Here is a 21,467-nt window from a genome sequence, read left to right on the forward strand (position 1 = left end):
GGGAAAACACATACAATTTTAAGCCATATGATTAGCCGTTTGTATGGATTTCAGCAGAAAAAAAAGCAAGGGGATTTCAAATTTTGACTTTAATTCTTTATCAAGTTTTGCAATAGCAAACAAGCAAACACACCTTGTTCGTTGGGTATTCTGTGCAGAAACAATTACATTTTGCTAGAATGCATTACATAACTGTTTGAGGAACATCTCATTGAAAACCAGTCTAGGGGTTTAATGACTTTTTTATGTAGTATAAAAAGGTGTTCGGTCTTTAGATCTACACTGTCATCTAGAGGTCATAAGCAGTAGGTGAATCTGATCCTCAACTTTCAATAGCTTCAGCTCTGAAAGCAATTGAGTGATTTTATTTTGCACTCTACAGCTCGCTCGGGTATATTAAGGAACAACATTAATGAAATGACATTACAATAAGCTGTTTAGAATGATGAAAGCTGTAATGTATGTCCAGGATTATCTGTATGTGGGCCGACCCATTCCACTTCACTCTAATCCTTTTCTGCAAAGCAGCTGTGCACAAATACAATGTAGAAAATGAAGTCAAAGCATGAATATGTCACTGTATTGTGACAAAACAGGTGCGGAACACACTGAGCTGAACTGTAGTCACATGGATGGGGTGGTCCGGGTGGGTTGAGCTCATCGTTCTGATTCTGAGCACATATTTCTCTGCTGCAATCTCAGTCCTGGATTATAGTGTAGCTGCAGCGAAAGAGATGGCAGAGGAGCTGACATAGTATCACAGAGGGTACTAATGAAAAACGCTTCCCATGGTGCTCATGTTAACTCAAGAGTCAATGACAACAGCAACATCATCAGTGAGGGTCCAAGCATGTCTCCGGAATTGGGAACTGAAAATTATTCAACAATCATTGTGAGAAATTCGAGTCTAGAATATTGTAGGATATTTTATGTGTAGGATGATTTTGTTCCTTACGGTTCAGATGTTTAGTCTTCTTCTTGATCCTGGGATTTTCTGTTCACACAAATTTTTTTAGCTTTAGTTAAAACATAAAATGCATAAAAAAACAGAGAAATAAGTAACCTTAGTATTTTTGTTATGTTGAACTTGCTGATATTATGGTCATCATGGACCTATACTGACACCTAGTGGTGTGGATGCACCATCACACAAAAGTAAGTTATCAGTTACTGATGCCTATGTAGACTTGGGCTGTGTCCGAAATAGCATATTCTCTTGAGTAGGTACTTAGTAGTACTAGTAGGCTAAAAAAGTATGTTCTATGTAGTATGAATGTATGTAGTATGAATGTGGACATACTACATTCGCCATGTTGCCCTTATCCTACCAGCGTCAGTTACGTCGCTTCACTGTCTTTCATAAATCCTCTCCCGTGGCCTCATGGGATAGTAAAGTGTAATCGTATGCACACCTCAGAATCTCGCCGGAAGAAGTAGGTCATCCGGGTACTTTTTGCCTACTCTTTTATGAGTAATGTGAATTCAGACACATACTGTTTTTCGCCTACTATATAGTAGGAAAGTATGCGATTTCAGATGCACCCATGCTCTACTTGCATTCGGCCATGAATAAACAGTTAGGATATCACAATTTGTGTAGTATTTGCTGGTCATGTGATCTCAACAAGGCAGCTGCCATGTGGCTACTGGCTACCCGCTTCATGTAAAATAAAACAGCTTTTGTTAACATAAAAAACGAAAATTCCCTATTGTGACGTGTATTCGAGTGAAATGGCTTTTCATATGAGAAAAGAGTTGATTATATTAATTGGGAATTGATTGGATTGTTGTCGTTTGCTATTTCTGTGGTCTCATGTGAGTGACATGTTGTCCCGCCCTCGCGATAAATAATTTATGATATACCATTAAAAAATAAGAATGGTTGATTTTGATTTCATGGTAAGCTACTGATGTGACTGGACACTTTCTTTTCTTCAGTGAGTGTACATGAAATACCATAATTTTCTTTATGTGTAAAACTTTTAATGACGAAAAACCTTACTGATTACAACTTTAAATCAGTAAATGGTTGCATTCTTCATTTCAGTCTTAAAGATTTAATGTTATGAAAAATTGACTGTAGTATTAACAATTTACCACAGACTTTGACCATAGACTATGAGTCTACTGATCAAACACTGTGATGCCTTTTGGAAATAAACAGCTTACAGCGATTTAATCTCTGAACAGTATGGTGCATTTAATTATAGAGTGCAAACAAAACACTGTGAGAAATAGGATGTTTGGGAATGGTTTGGACACTTTAAGGCACGCGAGTGCTCAGATGTGAATCCAGCATTGTGAAGCATACACATCTTAGGTACAAACTGAACAGTATGTATGAGGCATCTGAGTGTTGGCTGCAGACCACTTGAATTGCTTGTGATGCCGTCTGGTACTGACCAAATACTATGAGGCGGGTGTGCGTGTTGGTAGATCCCAGAGGGTTTTGGACCGTGCAGCGGTACATCGAGCCGTTGAGCTCAGCTGGGACTCTATCCAGAACCAGTACTTTACCAAATCTCTCTTCACTTCCATCCAGCAGAGGTCCTCCCACACGTGTCCATGTGAACAGAGGCTCTGGAAACACTTCATTCTGCAGCACAAAGAGAAAGTCAGAATATTCATTCAACACTTAAGAACACTGAGAGTATATAGCATATTAAGATCTGCATTAAAGTCTGAAAAATTACAAACAAAGCTAAAATATTTATGAGAGTATCTTGGGAGACCTCTTTTTTAATAATTTATTTATATTTACTAAACACCGTTGGCAGTTTTCATTTGCTCATATATTTTATACTTGAAGAGAATATTAAACAATTTTCAAAAGAAGCTCTCAAAGACATTTAAGGTCTACTGTAAAACATCAAAAGCAACTTAATTAATTTGACATGTCCAAAAGTCATTGGTAGGCATTATAATTGTTAAACATTAGCTGTAGCCAATTATAAAACAACATTCCATGCATTCAAATTAGAGTAGTCATATTTCGCTCATACAAAAACACGAATCACTGCTACGGTTAAGTTGTATTATTTGCAAGTAATGTATTTGCACCACTTCATATTCTAGAAACATTTCTCCTTTAATGATTGTACCGCTTTGGGCCCCATTTGGAATCCCTCTACTTTGATGCGGACCGTGTCTCCCACTTCCGCTCTGCTTGGAGCCATCGAGAGTTTCGGACCCTTTGGAGCAGCTTGTAAACAATGAGAAATGAAAGCGTTGTCAATATTTCATAGGAGGGAGTGAGTCAAGGTGTTCTATACTATTTGTATTCTACACAAATAGTACAGAAGTTTAATGTCAACCATAACATGAAAATAATTATTTATAGGCTATATATTATTTTCATGTTATGGCTAGCATAAAACTTCTATACTATTTTGTCTCAAATAAATGACAAATAAAAGACTAAAATCAACCGTTTTAAAGTCAATGTAGGCATCACAACATTATATTGTGTACAGTATGAAAATGGATATTCATTTTTAAATTTGCTAAAGATTACATCTAAGAGTTACATTTGAAGATCAAAGGGTTAGTTCACCTAAAAATGAAAATTATCCCATAAATTACTCACCCTCAACATCCGAACACAATCAGTCATATAAAAAAAATATCCTTGTTCCTCCAAGCTTTATAATAGTACGATTTTGAAGCCCAAAAAAGTGCATCCATCCCTCATAAAAAATTAATCCACACGGCTCCATGGGTTAATAAAAGCTCATTATAAAGCTTGAAAGAACAAGGATATTTTTTTATATAACTCTGATTATGACTGAAAGAAGAAAGACATATTCACCTAGGATGGCTTGAGGGTGTAAATTCTGGGATCATTTTCATTTTTGGATGAACTAACACTTTAATCTTCAAATTCAACTGCAAGATGTAATCTTTGGCAAATTTAAAAATGAATACCTACCCCTTGAATAACTAACCCTTTAAGTGAGTGTTAGATGACTGCTAAGGTAATCTAAATGTAAAAATCGGAAAATTGAAAAACTCTAACACCACCAGCGATATATTGTGCACCCCTCAGTAACTGTATCTGGTAATGTACATAAGCTGACACTCACAGAGCGTAACCTCTGCCTTCATGGGCATGGATAGAGCCGGGTGCTTGACTTCACAGCTGAACAGAGCCTCATTGTCCAGTTGTGGGTTCAGGTGCCAGGTTAGCGTAGCTTGGACCTCCATAGTACCATCATGAAGCTCAGACTGCGTATGGTTGAAAAAGTACAGTGGACTTGAGCTCAGCACCCAGCGGGGAAACTCTCGGCTGATCACAGTCTCTGGGATGACTTCTGTGGTGGGACTGGGTTCCTCCTGGCTAGGGGCTCCAGACGTGTAGCTGCGCTGGGGCCGGTCTTTATCCAGACGCACCGGTTCGCTGTAAGGGCCCAGGAAAGAAAGAGACTTCTGCACTTTTGTATCGTCCAGTTCTCGGCTGATAAGCGGTTGGTTATCCTTGGCACCAAGCAAGCCTCTGTTTTCCACTTTCTCAGAGGATGTGAAAGGATGGACTTCAATTAGTTCTCCATCCCTCTTGAAGTACACCTGAATTTGGGGAAGACATGAAACACAGTGAGTGAAACACATTTCCATTTGAATAACCTCTGCTTTACACATGTCCATCCTTTTAAAGTTTTAATTTAGAGCTGGTGTTTTATTCTTCTACTAACCACAGGGGCAGGTTTTCCTCCAGTTACGATGCAAACGAGCGTGAAGTTTTGAGCCTCGTAGCGATTGAATCGAGCTGGCTGATTTGCTGCCTCAACAGATATTGATTTTGGCGGAGCTGAGAAAAACAATTGAAAACTCATTATAAATCGATAGCACACTACAGCAACGCAAAGCGATAAGGAGAGTTGACAGTGCAGCATTCAAAGTAATTATTAGTATCTTTCCCCCAAGGGCTCTTTTGTGCTTCAGACCACAAGCTAGGAGATCTTCATTTAATGAGCTTTCAGTTTATAGGCAAAGTGCATTAGTAGGCGAGATTTATATCCCAATAACCCAATCTTTTGATTTAAGCCATGTGAAATCTTTATGATCATTTCTTAGCTATTAAATGAACTCTACTTCGTGTCTCACTTACATGTCACAGCAAATTACTGTTGAAATTTATTAATTTACAAGTGCACGCAGAGGGAAATTGCATTAATACCCTGCTGAATTCCCAGATTTTCATGGGCATGAAGGCACATGCACAGGCAAATAAAAAGAGATGTGCGACTGAGAATTTGAAATCTTGGTTATGGTACCACATTTGGCCCACATTATAATTAAGCTAAAAAAAAAATCTAATTAAGCCTAGTTAATCATGAATATCCTATTATCATTATCACATTTGATTATCTTTAAAAGTACTCACTGGACTTCTGTTTCAATGATTAAGGTTAAAGGGATAGTTCACAGTGTTTTACTAACCCTCATGTAGTTTCAAACCTTTCTTTCTTGTTTGGAACACTACAGAAGATATTTTTGTTCACACAATGAATGTTCTTCAAAATAATTAGTGTCATACAGGTTTATAACAATGAGAGTGAGTAAACGATTATTCAAATATATATTCACTATTGCTTTTGAAGTATTACGCAAAAGCAGTCAATATCAGTTATAATGGGATTTATGTTAATGCAACCACATATTGAAGCACATCTCTGCTTTTTTTCTAACTATATAATCAACAATCCATCAAAGTCTTGTGAATTGACCTGTGAAGGACGTTTATAACTTGAACCTACACATGACATGTAGAGTGATACTCCCAGATGCCAAGACCACCTTCTCTCTAGACGCCCTGTCATAGATCCCCACATGGCATTCATATGGTCCATCATCTTCCATCTGAACTTCAGGGAGCCTGGGAACATTGAGGAACAATCTGTCTAAACACATAACAGCATTCACAAAAATAGCTCGGTACGTGCTGAGAGGAAAGCCAAGTGTTATCCACTATAAACTGAGCTCTGCTGGGTATAACTATAACCTGACAGTTGACTGGTAAACAAGGTCCTCTCTTCTGCGGAAGTCCTCTATGTGAGAAAAATTGGTGTTGTACATGGCGTCGTAGGTGAAAATTTTCTGTTTTGAGGTTCCACCTTCAGTCACCTGTGAATGACAGTATATTCTATCATGAATTGATCAAGGTAAACGTTTAGAGAAATCATTTTGCGTTTACACATTTTCCCTGTGTATAGAGAATGCTTGATTATTTGAATGCTTGAACCATTTTCTCAATTACTGTAAACCAACTGCAGTCAAAATGATTTGTATCAGATGATAAAACTATGTTTAGTTTTATCATTAACTATAGACATAATCTTTTAACATTTTACAACCCCATTTACATTCAAATTGACGTCCACTGATGTTAAGATTACAGTAGCATTTTTATCATGCAGTTCATGCATTCCCTGGAAATCGAATGGCTTTTGTCTTAATTTTGAAAGATATAATAGAAAAAAAATTGCTGCTGTTTTGTCATCCAATGCAAAGACATTTATACATTTTTAATTGTGGCTAATGTATCCAAACAGTTTTTGGGGTCACTATTAGATTATTAGACCTTTGTCTCATTTTCAGAGGAGGAAAGAAGCAGCAAAGCTGATAATTTATGATTTTCTAAGTAATTAAACAATGTGGCAAGAGTTTTATTTAAAATGTCAAGGACATGTGTTGGCATATGGACATTTTGATTGAATGTTTTATCCATATAGCTCATCAATCCCGCCACACTTATGGCTCTGTGTGACGACAAAATGAAAACAGCTTGTCCTAAAATCACTGAGGCATTCAATCTTAATCCTGAATATATTTTCATATTTTTGACAGCTTCTGTTCTCACAACGTCAGTTTGCCAACAGAACAACAACCAAAAAGAGTTTGAAAAAGCACAAAAACTAGCACACCGAAACACACACACACACACACACACACACACACACACATATATTCAGGATGCTGAAAAGAAAAGGCTTATCATGCAAAGATGAGGCTCGGACCCCACTTACCCGAAACCACACAATCTCTCGTAAGTTGCCATCCGTCCTGAAATTGCACTTCAAAGTCACTGTGTCCCCCATAACCACAGGAGGGAGAGGCTCAATGGTGACTGTTAAATAACCTGGAAAAAGATAGCATGTGTCAATTCCTGAATGCTTTATTACATTCTCAAATTGCACAGCCCTCCTTTAAAATCCCATTCAAATTACCAACAGTGAGCCCCAGCCCCATTTTAGTGCTCTCCTCATTTCCGAAACCATTAAGTCATAAGTTAGCAAAACCGAGTGCTTTTGAAGAACCCAATATAAACCTCCCCCAAGAGAGGTCATGCTGCAATGACAGTGAAATTATAGCATATAATGAGCTCTTGATCCAAGTTGTGAATATTTCAGATCAAAAAGCATGATTTCAAAAACCAATATAATGTTGTGAGAAGTTCATGTAGTCTCAGTGCTGCGTTTCATTAATGTTTAATCTCCTCACTTCAAGAAAGAACAAAACTTTCATCAGCGCATACCTGACAGGTCTCCATAATGATCTATTATTTAACAAACTCTGCTAGTATTGCAGACCATGTTAGTATCAAACGATTAATCATTATTCAGTGTAATGACATTGATCCAGAAGAATTTATCTAAACACAATATCTATATTTCAGACAGTGTTGTGTTTTACTCCAATCACTTCTATGATAAAACAACTCACAAAACTAAAGACAACATAAAAACAAAGCAAAGCAAAATAACAAAATGTAAAGAATTAAAAGAAGCAAAGTGAAACCAAATTAAGCAATGCAAAATACACTACAAATGCTACACTACAAAACAAAATGCAAAGTAGCAAATCAAAGGAAAACTTAAAGAAGCAAAGTGAGACAAAACACACACACACACACCAAATACACTATAAATCAAATACCCATCTGTTTTCATCTGTCTAGATTGGATTTGAAAAGATTTTGCACACACACATTGTTCAGCGCATTACAGTATTACATAACGGCTGTCACAAGGATGGATTCTTTATGTGGTTTGATGCTTCAAGAGCTAGAGCTACATTTCATCTCTTCAACATCTTCCATCCATCACTGCTGCCAGAGCAGTGTCCCTGTCTTCATAAAGAGAAGGAGCTTAGTGTACAATTGTTACTAAAATGTAAAAACATCAGACAGAAAGCATGAACTGCCACTGTATCCTGAACAACCATGGAAAGCAGCCGTGTCTTGCTGAGTGCTGCAGTTCCATTGAAAGAGTGCAGGCATCAGAGTGGGAGGCAATCGGCCTATAATCTGTCACAAATTCACTGGCCTACAAAATCCCACTGCTCCACCGTATTGGCTTTTTTAACTGTGACGTCAGTGAATGGATTATTTTTTTTTTTCTCTGTGTGTTTTTCTTCTTTCCCTAATTCTCCTTCAACCAAGTAATTCTGTAGGACGCCCCACATGCGGCACAGGACACTGTCTGGGATGTGATTTCTTCATCATGCTTTCATTTATCGAGCAAACGTAACAGAGTGTCCTTTAGGAGGCTTAGTGAGTGGAGACCATGTACATTTTTGGGGTTTATGTCATTACCACTCCATAAGCACATTTTACAGACTGAAATAATCTTGGAAATCAGAGAAAATCAATCTCTGGTCAAATGTCAAAGTTGGCTGGGAATGTTAATGGTGATGTGCAGGGATTAGTTGGGTCACTGAGATGATTTCAGTAATCTATTTGATTATATAAACATGCTTTAAAGCATATAAAAGGTTAGAGTGTATTAAAGATTTCAGGTTTGCCGTTTGTGTTATCTATATGAAGATGATAAATGAATTATGCAATCTAAACCTTTCAGTGATGAAAAATTGATCAAAAATCATCAATGATATCCACTAAACACTGATTGCTAGGTAACCATACACAATGAGGGATACATGTTCACACATATTCACATTAATGTTCAATCAATATGGTTTAATTACCTATTCTTAAACCTTTACATTTGGTTTCCCCCCAATCTTTCACATTTAGTTACATCTTTGCTGTAAACTCATGCTCTTTACCAAACTGGTACAAGAATCAACATAATTTAAATTCTGTCAACTTTTCTGGGTCTGGGAATATGCACCATGAATATGATACAACGCCTTTGATAGAAATCAGATCTAAAGATAAACATTTATAAGGCTTAAAGTTAAACTGCTTTCATATCATTATAAATAAAATAAAAACACTGCTAATGATGCACTTCCCAAAGCCTCTGTACCTCTAATATGATCTGACCGGTGACATTAAGTGCCCGACTCAAGGGAATGAGACATGACATGATGCTAGCCAGCATTATTGAGTTACAGTAAGGAGTTGCAATTACTAATTCATGTCCAGAATAAGCACTCTTTCTCTCTTATGAATGCATAGGCATGAAATAAAAAATAAAAAAACTCTAATCACCCACAAACGCAAAACTATTCATTAAATAATATTATATGCTTGCTTAACCTTAGATATTCCTGCATTATTGTTCTGCAATCAATGACCTTTCATTATTTCAGAGTGCAGATAACCCGTCATAAAATGGGTCAGGACAAAAGATTAAGCTTTATCCTCAAAATAACCACCCATCAAAATTATTAGACAAATGCACCTGAGGGGAAAGACACCTCGATCAATATAGCATTCATATAGAGTGGAACAAGGAGGTAACGTAAATAATACAGATGTGCTTTAGTTGGTTAGGAATTTATAACCAACTAAAATCTTTGAAACTGTAGCCTACATTATAAAGTTATGGACATAAATGCGTTGAGTCCAAAGTGTGATTTTGAGTTGTAGAAAAACAAAACCACATCATTGTGGCTTGACTTCTCAAAACAGCTGACTGCTCGTTTCATACATAATTCAAGTAAAACTTACCTCTAACGAAATCCAGTAGGTCAGCACACAGGAGCAAAGATAAAGTAATTATACTCATCTCTTTTGTCATATTTTAATATCACTCAATGGCGCAAGTGTGTCGATAGCTATTCCATCTTAATATTGTGTTAATGTCATCCTCCGTACAAAGCTGAAATATTGAGTAACTCGTCGCGATTCTCCCAGTGATTTGTCATGGTGTCCTTCTAAAGGAGCAGGAGCAGGAGCAGGAACATCATCTCTCTGGGCTCCGACGGGTGGAGATTCACCAAAGCAACAGATTTGAATGAATTCATTCTCTCGTGCGCGCGCCCCTGCCCCGAGCGCGCGCAGTCATTAACTCTCATACTCACATTCGCTCTTACACTACGCGCTCAATAACCTCGAGCAATCGCTGATGAAATGACTGCCAGGAACAAACACTTATGCAATCTTATTTACGTATTAAGGTTAGTATTAAAACGCTCTTTAAAATTATATTTAATGTGTTTTATTAATGTGCAAATTTTTTTTATGTGAAAATATTGTGGTTTACTAATGTACCAAGATTATTAAATGCACAACATACTGCTATAGCAAGCCAAATGAGTGGACTGTCAGTTTTAGGCACTCACAACTTAAAAGGGTGAATGACATTTAGATACCCCTCAGTGTATTGTGATTATAGAGGATCAGGTCAGACATTCTTCCATAGAAACTGGGTTCTTTTTTCCATCTCTCTCAGCATGGACATCTCTTCTAATATATGTGCGCTGATGAGAAGAATGAAGATGAAATACAACCCACACTGTAAAAATATTTAGTGTAAAAAATCAAATAAAAAAGCTTCAGGAAAACCTGTTAATTGCGTACATATAGGCTAGCCTACTATACCAAAAATATATAGTATTTATTCTAATAATAATAGTCTTTCATTTTTTTTGTCAAATCTGTTTTATTGAAATATGATTTTTCTCTAATGAGTATTGAATGCTGTTTAGTTCAGATTTATATTTCAACATTATATAAAAAACAAATGGTGATGAATTGTAAGGTAGAAAATTGCCTAAGACACTGTATATTGATTTTTCTTTACCATACATTTTATGTATTTAAGAGCATCTAAAATGTTGTACTATGAGTAAATACACTTATTGGCACATCCTCCATAATCACAGAGGTGCGAACATCGTGCTTCTATTTAAGTTTTACAAAGGAGGGGCGTTATCTTGATCAAGTCCTTCAATTAGCAATAATGAGTGTCTTGATTTCCCACCAGACACAAAGCAATCAAACATCTCTAATTAGAAGTCTTTGATGTAAGCATGGTTTACAGTTCCTCAAACTAAATGAGACTCCTTACCAACCACACCACAAAAGAAACTTACTGTCATAGAGAAAAATACCATCCTCAAAGTGAACCAAAGTTTCTCTTCTGCAAACATAATAGCTTTTATATTCAATAATGGACTAGGTTGATGCATCTCATCTGAGCATTAATTAAATGCATCCTGTAATGGACTTGAATGGCATCACAGGAATAGCACAAAAATTACTAGATGAAATGAGCGTGCATTCTGCTTGCAAAACATTTGTATCAGAACGATGAGTGACAGCTCCTTTAAATCCTGACAGGTCAGTTTTACTCCGCGCCTGCCAGAGATGTGATTTGGCATCCTCTTCACGTAGCACTAGTGTCACAACGTGCATGTATTAAACGCCGCCTGAGCTGCGCCATACTGCGTTTGCTGATATGTTTACTGTGAGAGCCGGCAGTGGCTGGGCAGAGATAAAAGGCAGAAAATATGCTGAGATTCAACATAAAATATTACTCTGCAGTATTAATTTACAGCAGGTCTTCGCACACAATGCCATTTCAAAACCATTTCATGTTGAGTCAGTTTAAAATCAAATGCAACGCTTTTAAATGAAATTGTACTGGAAAAATTGCAGAAACTTCAATCATAGTAAATATGATTTATTTATTTTTTTAAAAAGTGACACTGCGAACAATGAGGACCACCAGAAAAAGTACCTACACCGAAGACTTTGTTTCACATTTTACACTAAAATAACATTAAAACACATTTAAATAGACTGTCTACAAATATTCAACCTTACTTTTCTGTGCACACCGCTTTGGTGGCGCTGCATAAAAAATATCTTTTATCATTTAAACAAGAAAGAATTGGGTCACAGCCAATACTCAGATACATACTAAGGATTACTTTATGTATTGCATATGAAAAACAAAAACAATAACACTTACCCTGATTCCTTGCATGCAGATGTGCTATAATAAAATTAAGTCATTTGGTGCTATCAGTCGTTTAGTGATATTTTCAGGTGAGATTATTTCATATTTAGATGTGGTGCATTATATAGCCGACTGAGCACATGCTATTATTATGACAGACGAATATTGAACAGTGCGGATGTTTATCAACTTGAAGGAATAGTTCACCCAACATTTTTTATTCTGTCATCATTTACTCACCTTGTTCCAAACTTGTATGAATTTCTTTCTTCTGCTGAACGCAAAAGAAGATATTTTGAAGAATATGGATAACCAAACAGCTGATGGGCCCCATTGACTTCCATAGTTTTTTTTTCCTATTCGAATTCAATGGAGCACGTCAACTGTTTGGTTATCCATATTCTTCAAAATATCTTCTTTTGCGTAGCCTAGAAATCTAGACGCACCCTAGTGGCAGCAAAATGTATTTTGCAGCCAGGGCAGTCTAGCAACTCTCCATTGACTTTCGAGCTGCAAAAACCTAAATTGGGTCAGGCCAATCACGTCGTGCATAGAGTAGGCGGGGCGAGCTTAACATATGACGACAGAGTTGCGACGGTTACCTGCCACTTGAAAACAAAGAATGGCGGCTGCTGGCGAACATCTTTCGACTTGGAGTTAAGTTTTTCTTTGAGAAAAGAGCATAGAACGGCACTTAAGTCATTCTTAAAAAAAGGAAGATGTGTTCGTAGTTTTGCCAAAAGTTTAATCTATCAACTAGCTCCGCTGTTGGGAAAACGCTCTGGTTGGTTGAAGCGCTGTCCTATTGCGTGCAGAGGGAATTTGAAAGACAGCCGTTTATCCCGCCCCTCGGATTGAGCCGTGTCTATGGTGAGTTGCCAGACCCAACATCTTGATGTAGGTCTGGCTTGCCAGGCTATCTTTTGCGTTCAGCAGAAGAAAGAAATACATACAGGTTTGGGACAACTTGAGGGTGAGTAAATGATGAACTATCCTTTTACAGGAATATTCCAGCTCAATCGACAGCATTTGTGGCATAATGTTGATTAAACTTGCCCCTTCATTTACTTAAAAAACCTTCTGGAGAAGTGGAATAAATAATCCTCATAAACCATACAAATACAAGCTTACAGTCTGTTTGTCCTTCAATGATCCAACTGCAAAAACACCTTATGAAAGCCAAAGGATGAATAATTTATTACTTCCTCAAACTGTAATGGGCAATTGCCAGACCATGAGCGTGTTCTCGCTTGAGTCATGTGAGTTAGAGGAGCTGGCAAGTCGGTGGAACCCTTTTCCACCGGATATAACGGCGGTTGAAGTCACTTTCTCCCTACGTGCTGATTCCTTAGATGAGGGCCCAGGCCCTCTGACCCAAACATCGGGGTCGTCGCTCAGCTCATAGATGGAGCCGTCCTCTAGGCTGTGCTCCAGAGATTCCTGGGTCGAGTTGGACGATTCTTCAGGCCGGCCCGTCAGGACTTTTCCTGGGAGCTGAGAGGTAGAGCGGAGGTGGTACTGCAGAAGCACTCCTTTGGCTTTAGCCTCTCCCTGAGAAGAGCCATCCGCCTGCTGGAGCGACTCCTGAGAGGAATTTGTCGCCTCCTTATCTTCACCTTCAATATTTGAATCCGCACCCTCCGTGGCAGAATCTCGCTTCAGGAAATCTTGAGGTAAAACGCTGGAGGTGGCCAGCAAGAATTCAACAGGGCCACTGTGAGCGTTGAGTGAGGTCATCCCTTTTCCTGATGGGAAAGAGGAACAGTTTAGCAGTTTTGTATTACACTCCAAAGAGGTCCGTTATCAGCCACACAGTGGAAAATGAAACCATCTCCGTACCGACTGGAATGGTTAAGAAAAGAGAACACTTTGGCCCGATGGGGGAAAAGCGGCTTTTGTGTTTGTTAACCAAAAGAAGGCTTAGATGCAATACTTTTTTTTGTTTTAATTATGGCTCACCTGTTATTTTGGGGATGCCCTCCAGTCTGGGCACTGGCAGGGTGACAATAATGCCCTGAGCTGTGCCCACCCATAGAAGCCCCTGGCAGATGAGCAGGCTTGTTACACACACAGCTTTTTGACCTATGAAAAAAAAAAAAAATGTTTTTTTTTTAATAAATATAAATATAAATATATATATATTTTTTTCTTCAAATTTCTCTACCAACTCCTGGTCAGTTTCAAACATTTTTTGTGAATCTTGACACCTGACACTTGCCCCCCTTTCAGGACCTGTGTGCCAAAACATCATCCTACTGAAATTAAATCCTACACCATAATCACAATTTGGACTTGCCAGGGCTCAAATATGCAGAGGGTGTTGAAATGTTGATCTCTTGGAGGTGTTCCAATGTTTCTGTATGAAACAGACGTAGGGATGATCCCTCTGAAAACGCCATCCACACCCCTCCTCCAGCGCGCACCATGTGGGTCACACTAACCATAGGGTCTGGATGAACTTCAAAACACTGGGAATCATAAAAGATACAAAATAATGATGAAAATGCATAAAAACAAGAGAGAGCATGAGATTTAGGGATTAAAAAAAAAAAACATCAAAGTTTAGGCCAACAATCTTGACTCAAAAGTCAGTATAATTCACAGTCAGACTATATACTGCCCAATTAAAGTCGGTTTGGGTATGTGAGGCTGGGCATATTACATCAGAGTGATAACTGTTAAAGGAGAACTCCGGTCAATTTTAACATTGAGCTCATTTTTTTGTACATTTGGAGTGCTGTCAGTACAGAGAACAACGACAAAAATTGTCGAGTTCACGCGCATAGGTTTAGTACCTATGATCACGCGCGTGAACTCGACAATCGACTACTGTGGACTTCGACGATGTCAGGATAACAGGATGTAAATACAGGTATGTGCGCTGGCTGAATAAACATCATTTTTATTAATATCTTTCACATCTACTGCAGTCAGATTCACCCGCGTTCACTCCGAAGGAATCACTCACATGACCTGTGCACTTGTAATGACACATCAAGGATGTTAAGAGGCTAAAAGCAGGTTTAAAACTTGCCCCATTGAAGTCAACAGGGTGCAAATTTTAAAACGAGGATAACATGGTGTAGGCAACACCGATTTTTGTCGTTGTTCTCTGTACTGACAGCACTCCAAATGTACAAAAAAATGAGCTCAATGTTAAAATTGACCGGAGTTCTCCTTTAAGGAAAACCGTAAAAGCTTAAATAAGTAAACAACGCACTTAGATCCACTAAAAATGCTTAGGAAATGGATTATTTAAATGCAAAAAAAGTAGTGCAAAAAAGCACTACAGTCAGAGTAATAAAACTAAAAGACAATTATATTATGAAATATTTAGAATCTGATCATTTTCTAATATGCTTTCTTTTTTTTAACAAAAGATAAAAGTTGTCTCATTTTTATTGGGATAAATTGTCAACTTAATATACACACACCATCTGTATTTTTTATCAAATAAATGCAGCTTTGGTGAGCATAAGAGACATTACAAACAAATACAAATCATACCGACCCCAAACTTTTAAACAGTAGTGTGTGTGTGTGTGTATACATATACATACACGCACTGTTTATAAATGTCAGGTTGGGGCAAGTTGTCACATTTTTACTGGGGTTACATATTGACAATTTAAATGTACAAATTATTATTTTTTATATTTATACACTTTGTTTATACAAAATATTAATAAATAGTATTAATGTAAAAAAAAACATTTATTGGACAAAATAATGGTTTGATAATTTCGCACCCATTATATTTAATTGCAAGCTCTATTTCTACAACATAAATCATATGCCCTGCTGTTTATCTTACAGAGCTATTTTTTTCAGCTATATAATTGCAGTGTACGCCAGTACTTCCTGCACCTTCGCTGTTTTACGACAGATATGCTTCCTCTATAGGTGCAAACAACTATAGACTCGCAAATGTAAACAGGCTGACGTGTCCATATGAGTACCCACAGCTTATCTTCCGGTTGAACTGAACTTCCAAAGCTGAATTTAATCCTGATATTAAGCATCAGGAAGGCAGAGGGAGGGTGCACTCCTTGCGGCAAAATAGAGAGGTTGGCTCAGCTGTCAGAAGTGATCAAAGGCTAGCACCCTAACATGCTGTTGGGCTTCTACAGGGAGGATACCTTTTATGTGTGGGTTAAGATGCTCTCTCATAATGCATCTAGCATTATGGGAAGCCGCCTAACAGATAAATGAAATGTAAAACTTTGAAATAAAAGAATAATTTCAAGATTTCCTAAACCAACCTTTGTTACAGAACAGATCTCGAGCTTCGATGGGTGACGTGACAGTTCACTCTTTTGACTCGTACGGTCTAATGAAAAGCACCGCGTCTTCATTGGGAATGTGGTGGAATCCCATTCAACACATTTCTCAGAGGAGAAGTATCTAATGTCTATCACATGTGGGTGTATACCTGAGTCTTGAGAGAGGAGCCCTCAATCACAGAGACCTGGTTGGCACAGCTGGCCCACACATACTCGTCTATTCGGAGGAGTTTGAGGACGGGCGCACATCCAATAACCACATGTCTGCAGGAATCTGGATCCCACAACCCCTCTGTAACCACAAAATGCATGCTGGATTTAGAGCTGCTACTGGAAATGGCTAATATTTACACATCTTTTAGAATGTAACAGTAGATTCAGAGAGAATATTAAGCATATTAATCACAGTTGCAGGAAAAAATATGTGAACCTTTCACCTAGAGTTCTAAACAAACTGGACCCCATTGGCTCTAATTATATGGACAAAAAGACATATTTTGTTGTCCACTGAAGAAAGAAAGTCATACAAGTTTGTAATGACATGAGGGTGAGTAAATGACAAAATTTTAAGTTGTTGGATGAACTATTCTTTTAACATTTTTATTTGTTAATAACCCCAACCCCAACTATTTTACAAGGTCAATATTTTGTATAAATGTGTACGATGTAAGATTTGTACTGCATTGCTTGAAGGTCCACCCATCGAGTGTAACTGGTACAACAAATGTGTAAAATGAGATTGTACAAATTAGCCACCATTTTGCCAAACCGTAAAATAGTTACGAATTACCATGAGAGTGTGTTGGCTAATTTGGAATCCCAAAATTTAGAGTCTGGGCAATGGAAGTGCAGCATACCTGGATGTTTTGCCAGCCCTACTTGCAAAATATTATGTGCACAGATGAAGCCAAAGGTGTTTGAAAGTAGTTAGCAGCTCTTAAGAAAAACTGGGATGGAGGGACATCATGGGGCTTTGCAGCCTTGGGATCTGCACAGCTTACTATCATTGACAGAAAAATCACTTCCCACATTTATCAGGTCATTTTGCAGGAGGATGTAAGGTCATCTGTTCGCCAACTGGAACTCAGAAGTCGAGAGATTCAACAGGACAACCATTTCAAGCACAGGACTAAATCATATACAAAATACACCATCTGATGTGGCTCAGTCCTGACCTTAACCTGACTGAGATGCTTTGGCATGACCTCAAAGTGAGTGATTCACACCAGACATCCCAGGAATATTGCTGAACTGAAATGATTTTGTACAGAGGAAACACTTTTTCCCACCCTGCCCTGTGAATGGTTACATGGTGTGCCCAATAAAAACATGCAAATGCATCATTGCTTGTGTGTTATTTGTTTAAGCACATTGCGTTTGTCTTTTGTTGAAGATTAGATGGAATTTTAGGACCAATTTATGCATAAATCCAAGAGCTCACATATTGTTTCCTGCAACTGTAAATCCAAAGTAAATGAAAAAAGAATTAAATTTATAAAATGTAACATTGTAGATTTTATTAAAGGGGTAGTTCACCCAAAAAATTAATTATGTCATTATTTACTCATGTCGTTTCAATCCTGTGTGACTATTTCTTCTGCGGGACACAAAAAGATATTTTGAAGAATGTTGGTAACTAAACAGTTTTGGTGACCATTCACTTCCATATCTTTTTTTTTATGTTGCTCAGAACAGAAAAAGAAAGTCATACAGTTTTGGAACGACATGAGACTGAATCCCTTTAATTTGTATTTACACTGAAAATCACACTATAAAATTATTCTACCTTCACTCTTTCTGTTGTAAATGGCAACTTTTCCATTACTTAGTCCAGCAAACAGAAAGTTAGCAGAGTGTTTCAGGCACAGAACCGGGCATCCCTCAGGGTTACAGAATGTTAGCAGACACTGAGCAGCGGTGTCCACACTTCCATAAACCAGAATGCTTGAAAAACACACACACACACACACACACACACACACACACACACACACACACACACACACACACACACACACACACACACACACACATTACAATATTACAAGCCTTTCCCAGGGAAACAAAGTTATTAATTCTGACTTTCTGCATAAAATTAGCAAGGTAATGACTCCAGACTGTACAGGTACGCATTCAAAAAGACTCACTTGCCATCCAATAATCCTACACAGATGGTGTTGCCGATCTTGGAAAGAACTTCAGAGGTCTGTGTCTCTAGTTCTTCATCAGAGCTGGGCTCTGGGATATACTCCAGACAAAGCACCGGGGAACCTAGAGAGAAACTCTTGACGGATCGTGGAGTGGGTCGGTTAAGGGAGAAAATCTCCACCTGCCCATGAGAGTCGTCACCCCCACTAGCCACCTGTGCAGTCGAAGAGACAACAAAAAGAAAACAAACATGAGAAGGAGGACATCCAGTGCCTGAACTCAATGACATGGCCCTCAGAGAGGCTGCAGGCAAAAAAAGATGGAAGAAAAAAACGTGGAAGCACAGCCACGAGATAAATGATTTATAGAATGTCTTTTGATGTGGAATACTTGATGTTTGTTTCTCGAGCTGCCTTTCGAGAAACTTTTAATACTGCTTCCCTTTTCTTTTAAATGTCGATCAAACTACTCTAACAGTGTTTTTTTGAGGAGCTCCTGCTACGATCACATAAAAGTAAAATTCCATGTAGGAGTTGTGATTCAGTCAGATTTGAACTGGTTCATGGCCTCGAAACTTTTTAGTGGAAATTATACAAGAGACTTTTCACTGTTTGTCTCCATTTTTATATGACTCCTGCATGTTACACTGTTATGATGAATGAGTCATTGAATCATTCATTCAACCGATTCAACTGACCAATTCATTCAGGAACAAAACAAGTGACTGTGGACCTGTCCCAATACCCACACTTCCAGTCTTTGCACTTGACCACTTTTCTTTGTTCAATTTGACCCAAGTGTTCAAGTGGGCGTGAAGACAGCAAGTGTGCATAGAACTTTTGATTCCCAAATTGGACACACTAATAGCATAGTGATGTAAAAATGCAAGTTTACTTAGACGTTATTTGCACATTAAAATAAACTTCTAATTGTCTGTTTAACAGACAGTACAAATTAGTAATTAAGTGTAATTAATTTAATTAAGTGATTAAAAGCAGTTGCAAATGTTTTACAAAATACACATACTCATCTCTGTACCAATAATATTGGCCACACTTTACGTTTTACTACCAAATAATATGCAATATCTAATTCATTTTACTTACACTGTAAAGTGTAATGAGTATTCAGAACAACGGCACTCTACCTTGCGCGATATTTCTAAAATATAACTGAATACTGTGCATTGCAGAGGCAAATTATGCTTGATGTGCAATAGTACATAAAATGCTAAAAGGTTCAAACCCTGCAAGGAATAGTCCATGTGCTATTTCCATTGTGCCTTTGAGCAAGTATACTGTAGTGTAAGTGAATAAAAATAAATAAATAAAAAACATATGCCAAATGACTACTTTAGTTAAGTGTGATAAATTTGCATATTGTCAGTATGTTTAAATGGGGAGCTTAGGATGTTCTCTCTTGTACCGTACTGATGACAGCCCTGGTCAAAGGTAGACTATTCAAATGTTTGTGTCAAAGATGAGGTGAGGGACCCGCAGGTGCATCATCTGAGATGTACAGAGATACTGTAGTATGATATTCCAGCACCAGTGGGCAGATTGATTTATAAAGAAGAAAAGATGTTGTCATTGTGCAAAAATGTACCTACCCAGAGGTAGCCCTGAGGCAAGGATGTGCTGGCGGCAGAAAAACCAAGAAGTGCACAGTGGACAGGGTTATATAGGGCAGCCTGCAACTGCAAAAAAACAAGATAAAGAGATCACTTTTGAAAATCAGCATTAAAACAGTTCAATTGCAATACTAAAAAAAAAAATCATTTAAATTATATATACAGTACCAGTCATACGTTTTGGAGTAAGATTTCTAATGTTTTTAAAAGAAGTCTATTCTGCTCACCAAAGCTCCATTTATTTGATTAAAAATACACACAAACAAACAACAGCTGTTTTATATGCAAATATATTGTAAAGTATAATTTATTCCTGTGATCAAAGATGAATTTACAAAGATAGTCTTCAGTGTCACATGATCCTTCAGAAACCATTCTAATATGATGATTTGATGTTCAAGAAACATTTCTTATTATTATCAATGTTAATAAAAAACTATATTTAAAATTGCATATTGTCATTGCATTAAATTCTCATAATATTTAACAATATTACTGTTTTTTGTTGTTGTATTTTTAATCAAATAAATGCAGCCTTGGTAAGCAGAACAGACTTCATTTAAAAACATTAAAAATCTTAACGATTCAAAACTTTTGACTGGTGTGTATATACACTCACCTAAAGGATTATTAGGAACACCTGTTCAATTTCTCATTAATGCAATTAGCTAATCAACCAATCACATGGCAGTTGCTTCAATGCATTTAGGGGTGTGGTCCTGGTCAAGACAATCTCCTGAACTCCAAACTGAATGTCAGAATGGGAAAGAAAGGTGATTTAAGCAATTTTGAGCGTGGCATGGTTGTTGGTGCCAGACGGGCCGGTCTGAGTATTTCACAATCTGCTCAGTTACTGGGATTTTCACGCACAACCATTTCTAGGGTTTACAAAGAATGGTGTGAAAAGGGAAAAACATCCAGTATGCGGCAGTCCTGTGGGTGAAAATGCCTTGTTGATGCTAGAGGTCAGAGGAGAATGGGCCGACTGATTCAAGCTGATAGAAGAGCAACTTTGACTGAAATAACCACTCGTTACAACCGAGGTATGCAGCAAAGCATTTGTGAAGCCACAACACGCACAACCTTGAGGCGGATGGGCTACAACAGCAGAAGACCCCACCGGGTACCACTCATCTCCACTACAAATAGGAAAAAGAGGCTGCAATTTGCACGAGCTCACCAAAATTGGACAGTTGAAGACTGGAAAAATGTTGCCTGGTCTGATGAGTCTCGATTTCTGTTGAGACATTCAGATGG

General features: G+C 37.8%; 2 protein-coding genes across 2 annotated transcripts in view; both read right to left on the reverse strand.

Moving 5' to 3' along the window:
• Nucleotides 1-70: 70 nt before the first annotated feature.
• Nucleotides 71-10,285, reverse strand: igsf21b (immunoglobin superfamily, member 21b). Its single transcript, XM_084427930.1, has 10 exons — nt 9,914-10,285; nt 7,023-7,135; nt 5,999-6,120; nt 5,754-5,872; nt 4,689-4,804; nt 4,083-4,563; nt 3,102-3,202; nt 2,404-2,596; nt 956-994; nt 71-869 (listed from the first exon to the last, which is right to left on the reverse strand). Exons 1-10 carry the CDS (start codon nt 9,981-9,983, stop codon nt 796-798), a joined length of 1,428 nt encoding a protein of 475 aa, XP_084284056.1. The 5' UTR covers nt 9,984-10,285; the 3' UTR covers nt 71-795.
• Nucleotides 10,286-11,854: 1,569 nt separating this feature from the next.
• arhgef10lb (Rho guanine nucleotide exchange factor (GEF) 10-like b) overlaps nt 11,855-21,467 on the reverse strand; it is a 34,680-nt gene continuing 25,067 nt past the window's right edge. The window contains exons 14-20 of the mRNA XM_084429273.1: nt 20,190-20,276; nt 18,580-18,794; nt 18,219-18,376; nt 16,582-16,724; nt 14,446-14,617; nt 14,109-14,231; nt 11,855-13,894 (exon numbers count right to left, since the gene is read on the reverse strand). Coding sequence (XP_084285399.1) covers nt 13,356-13,894; nt 14,109-14,231; nt 14,446-14,617; nt 16,582-16,724; nt 18,219-18,376; nt 18,580-18,794; nt 20,190-20,276 — 1,437 coding nt within the window. The 3' untranslated portion in view covers nt 11,855-13,355. The remainder of the gene's footprint in view (nt 13,895-14,108; nt 14,232-14,445; nt 14,618-16,581; nt 16,725-18,218; nt 18,377-18,579; nt 18,795-20,189; nt 20,277-21,467) is intronic.

This window comes from Rutilus rutilus (genome assembly GCF_951802725.1).
Source record: "Rutilus rutilus genome assembly, chromosome: 13".
NCBI classification, from domain to species: Eukaryota; Metazoa; Chordata; class Actinopteri; order Cypriniformes; family Leuciscidae; genus Rutilus; species Rutilus rutilus.

Bases quoted from the DNA above. Each gene is read 5' to 3' on its own strand.
- igsf21b (XM_084427930.1), bottom strand. From the start codon at position 9,983: ATGACAAAAGAGATGAGTATAATTACTTTATCTTTGCTCCTGTGTGCT. The intron at 5,873-5,998 runs GTTATAGTTATA...CAATGTTCCCAG, and splicing joins GTTTACCAGTCAACTGTCAG to GCTCCCTGAAGTTCAGATGG. The intron at 4,805-5,753 runs GTAGGTTCAAGT...TGTTTTTCTCAG, and splicing joins TATCACTCTACATGTCATGT to CTCCGCCAAAATCAATATCT.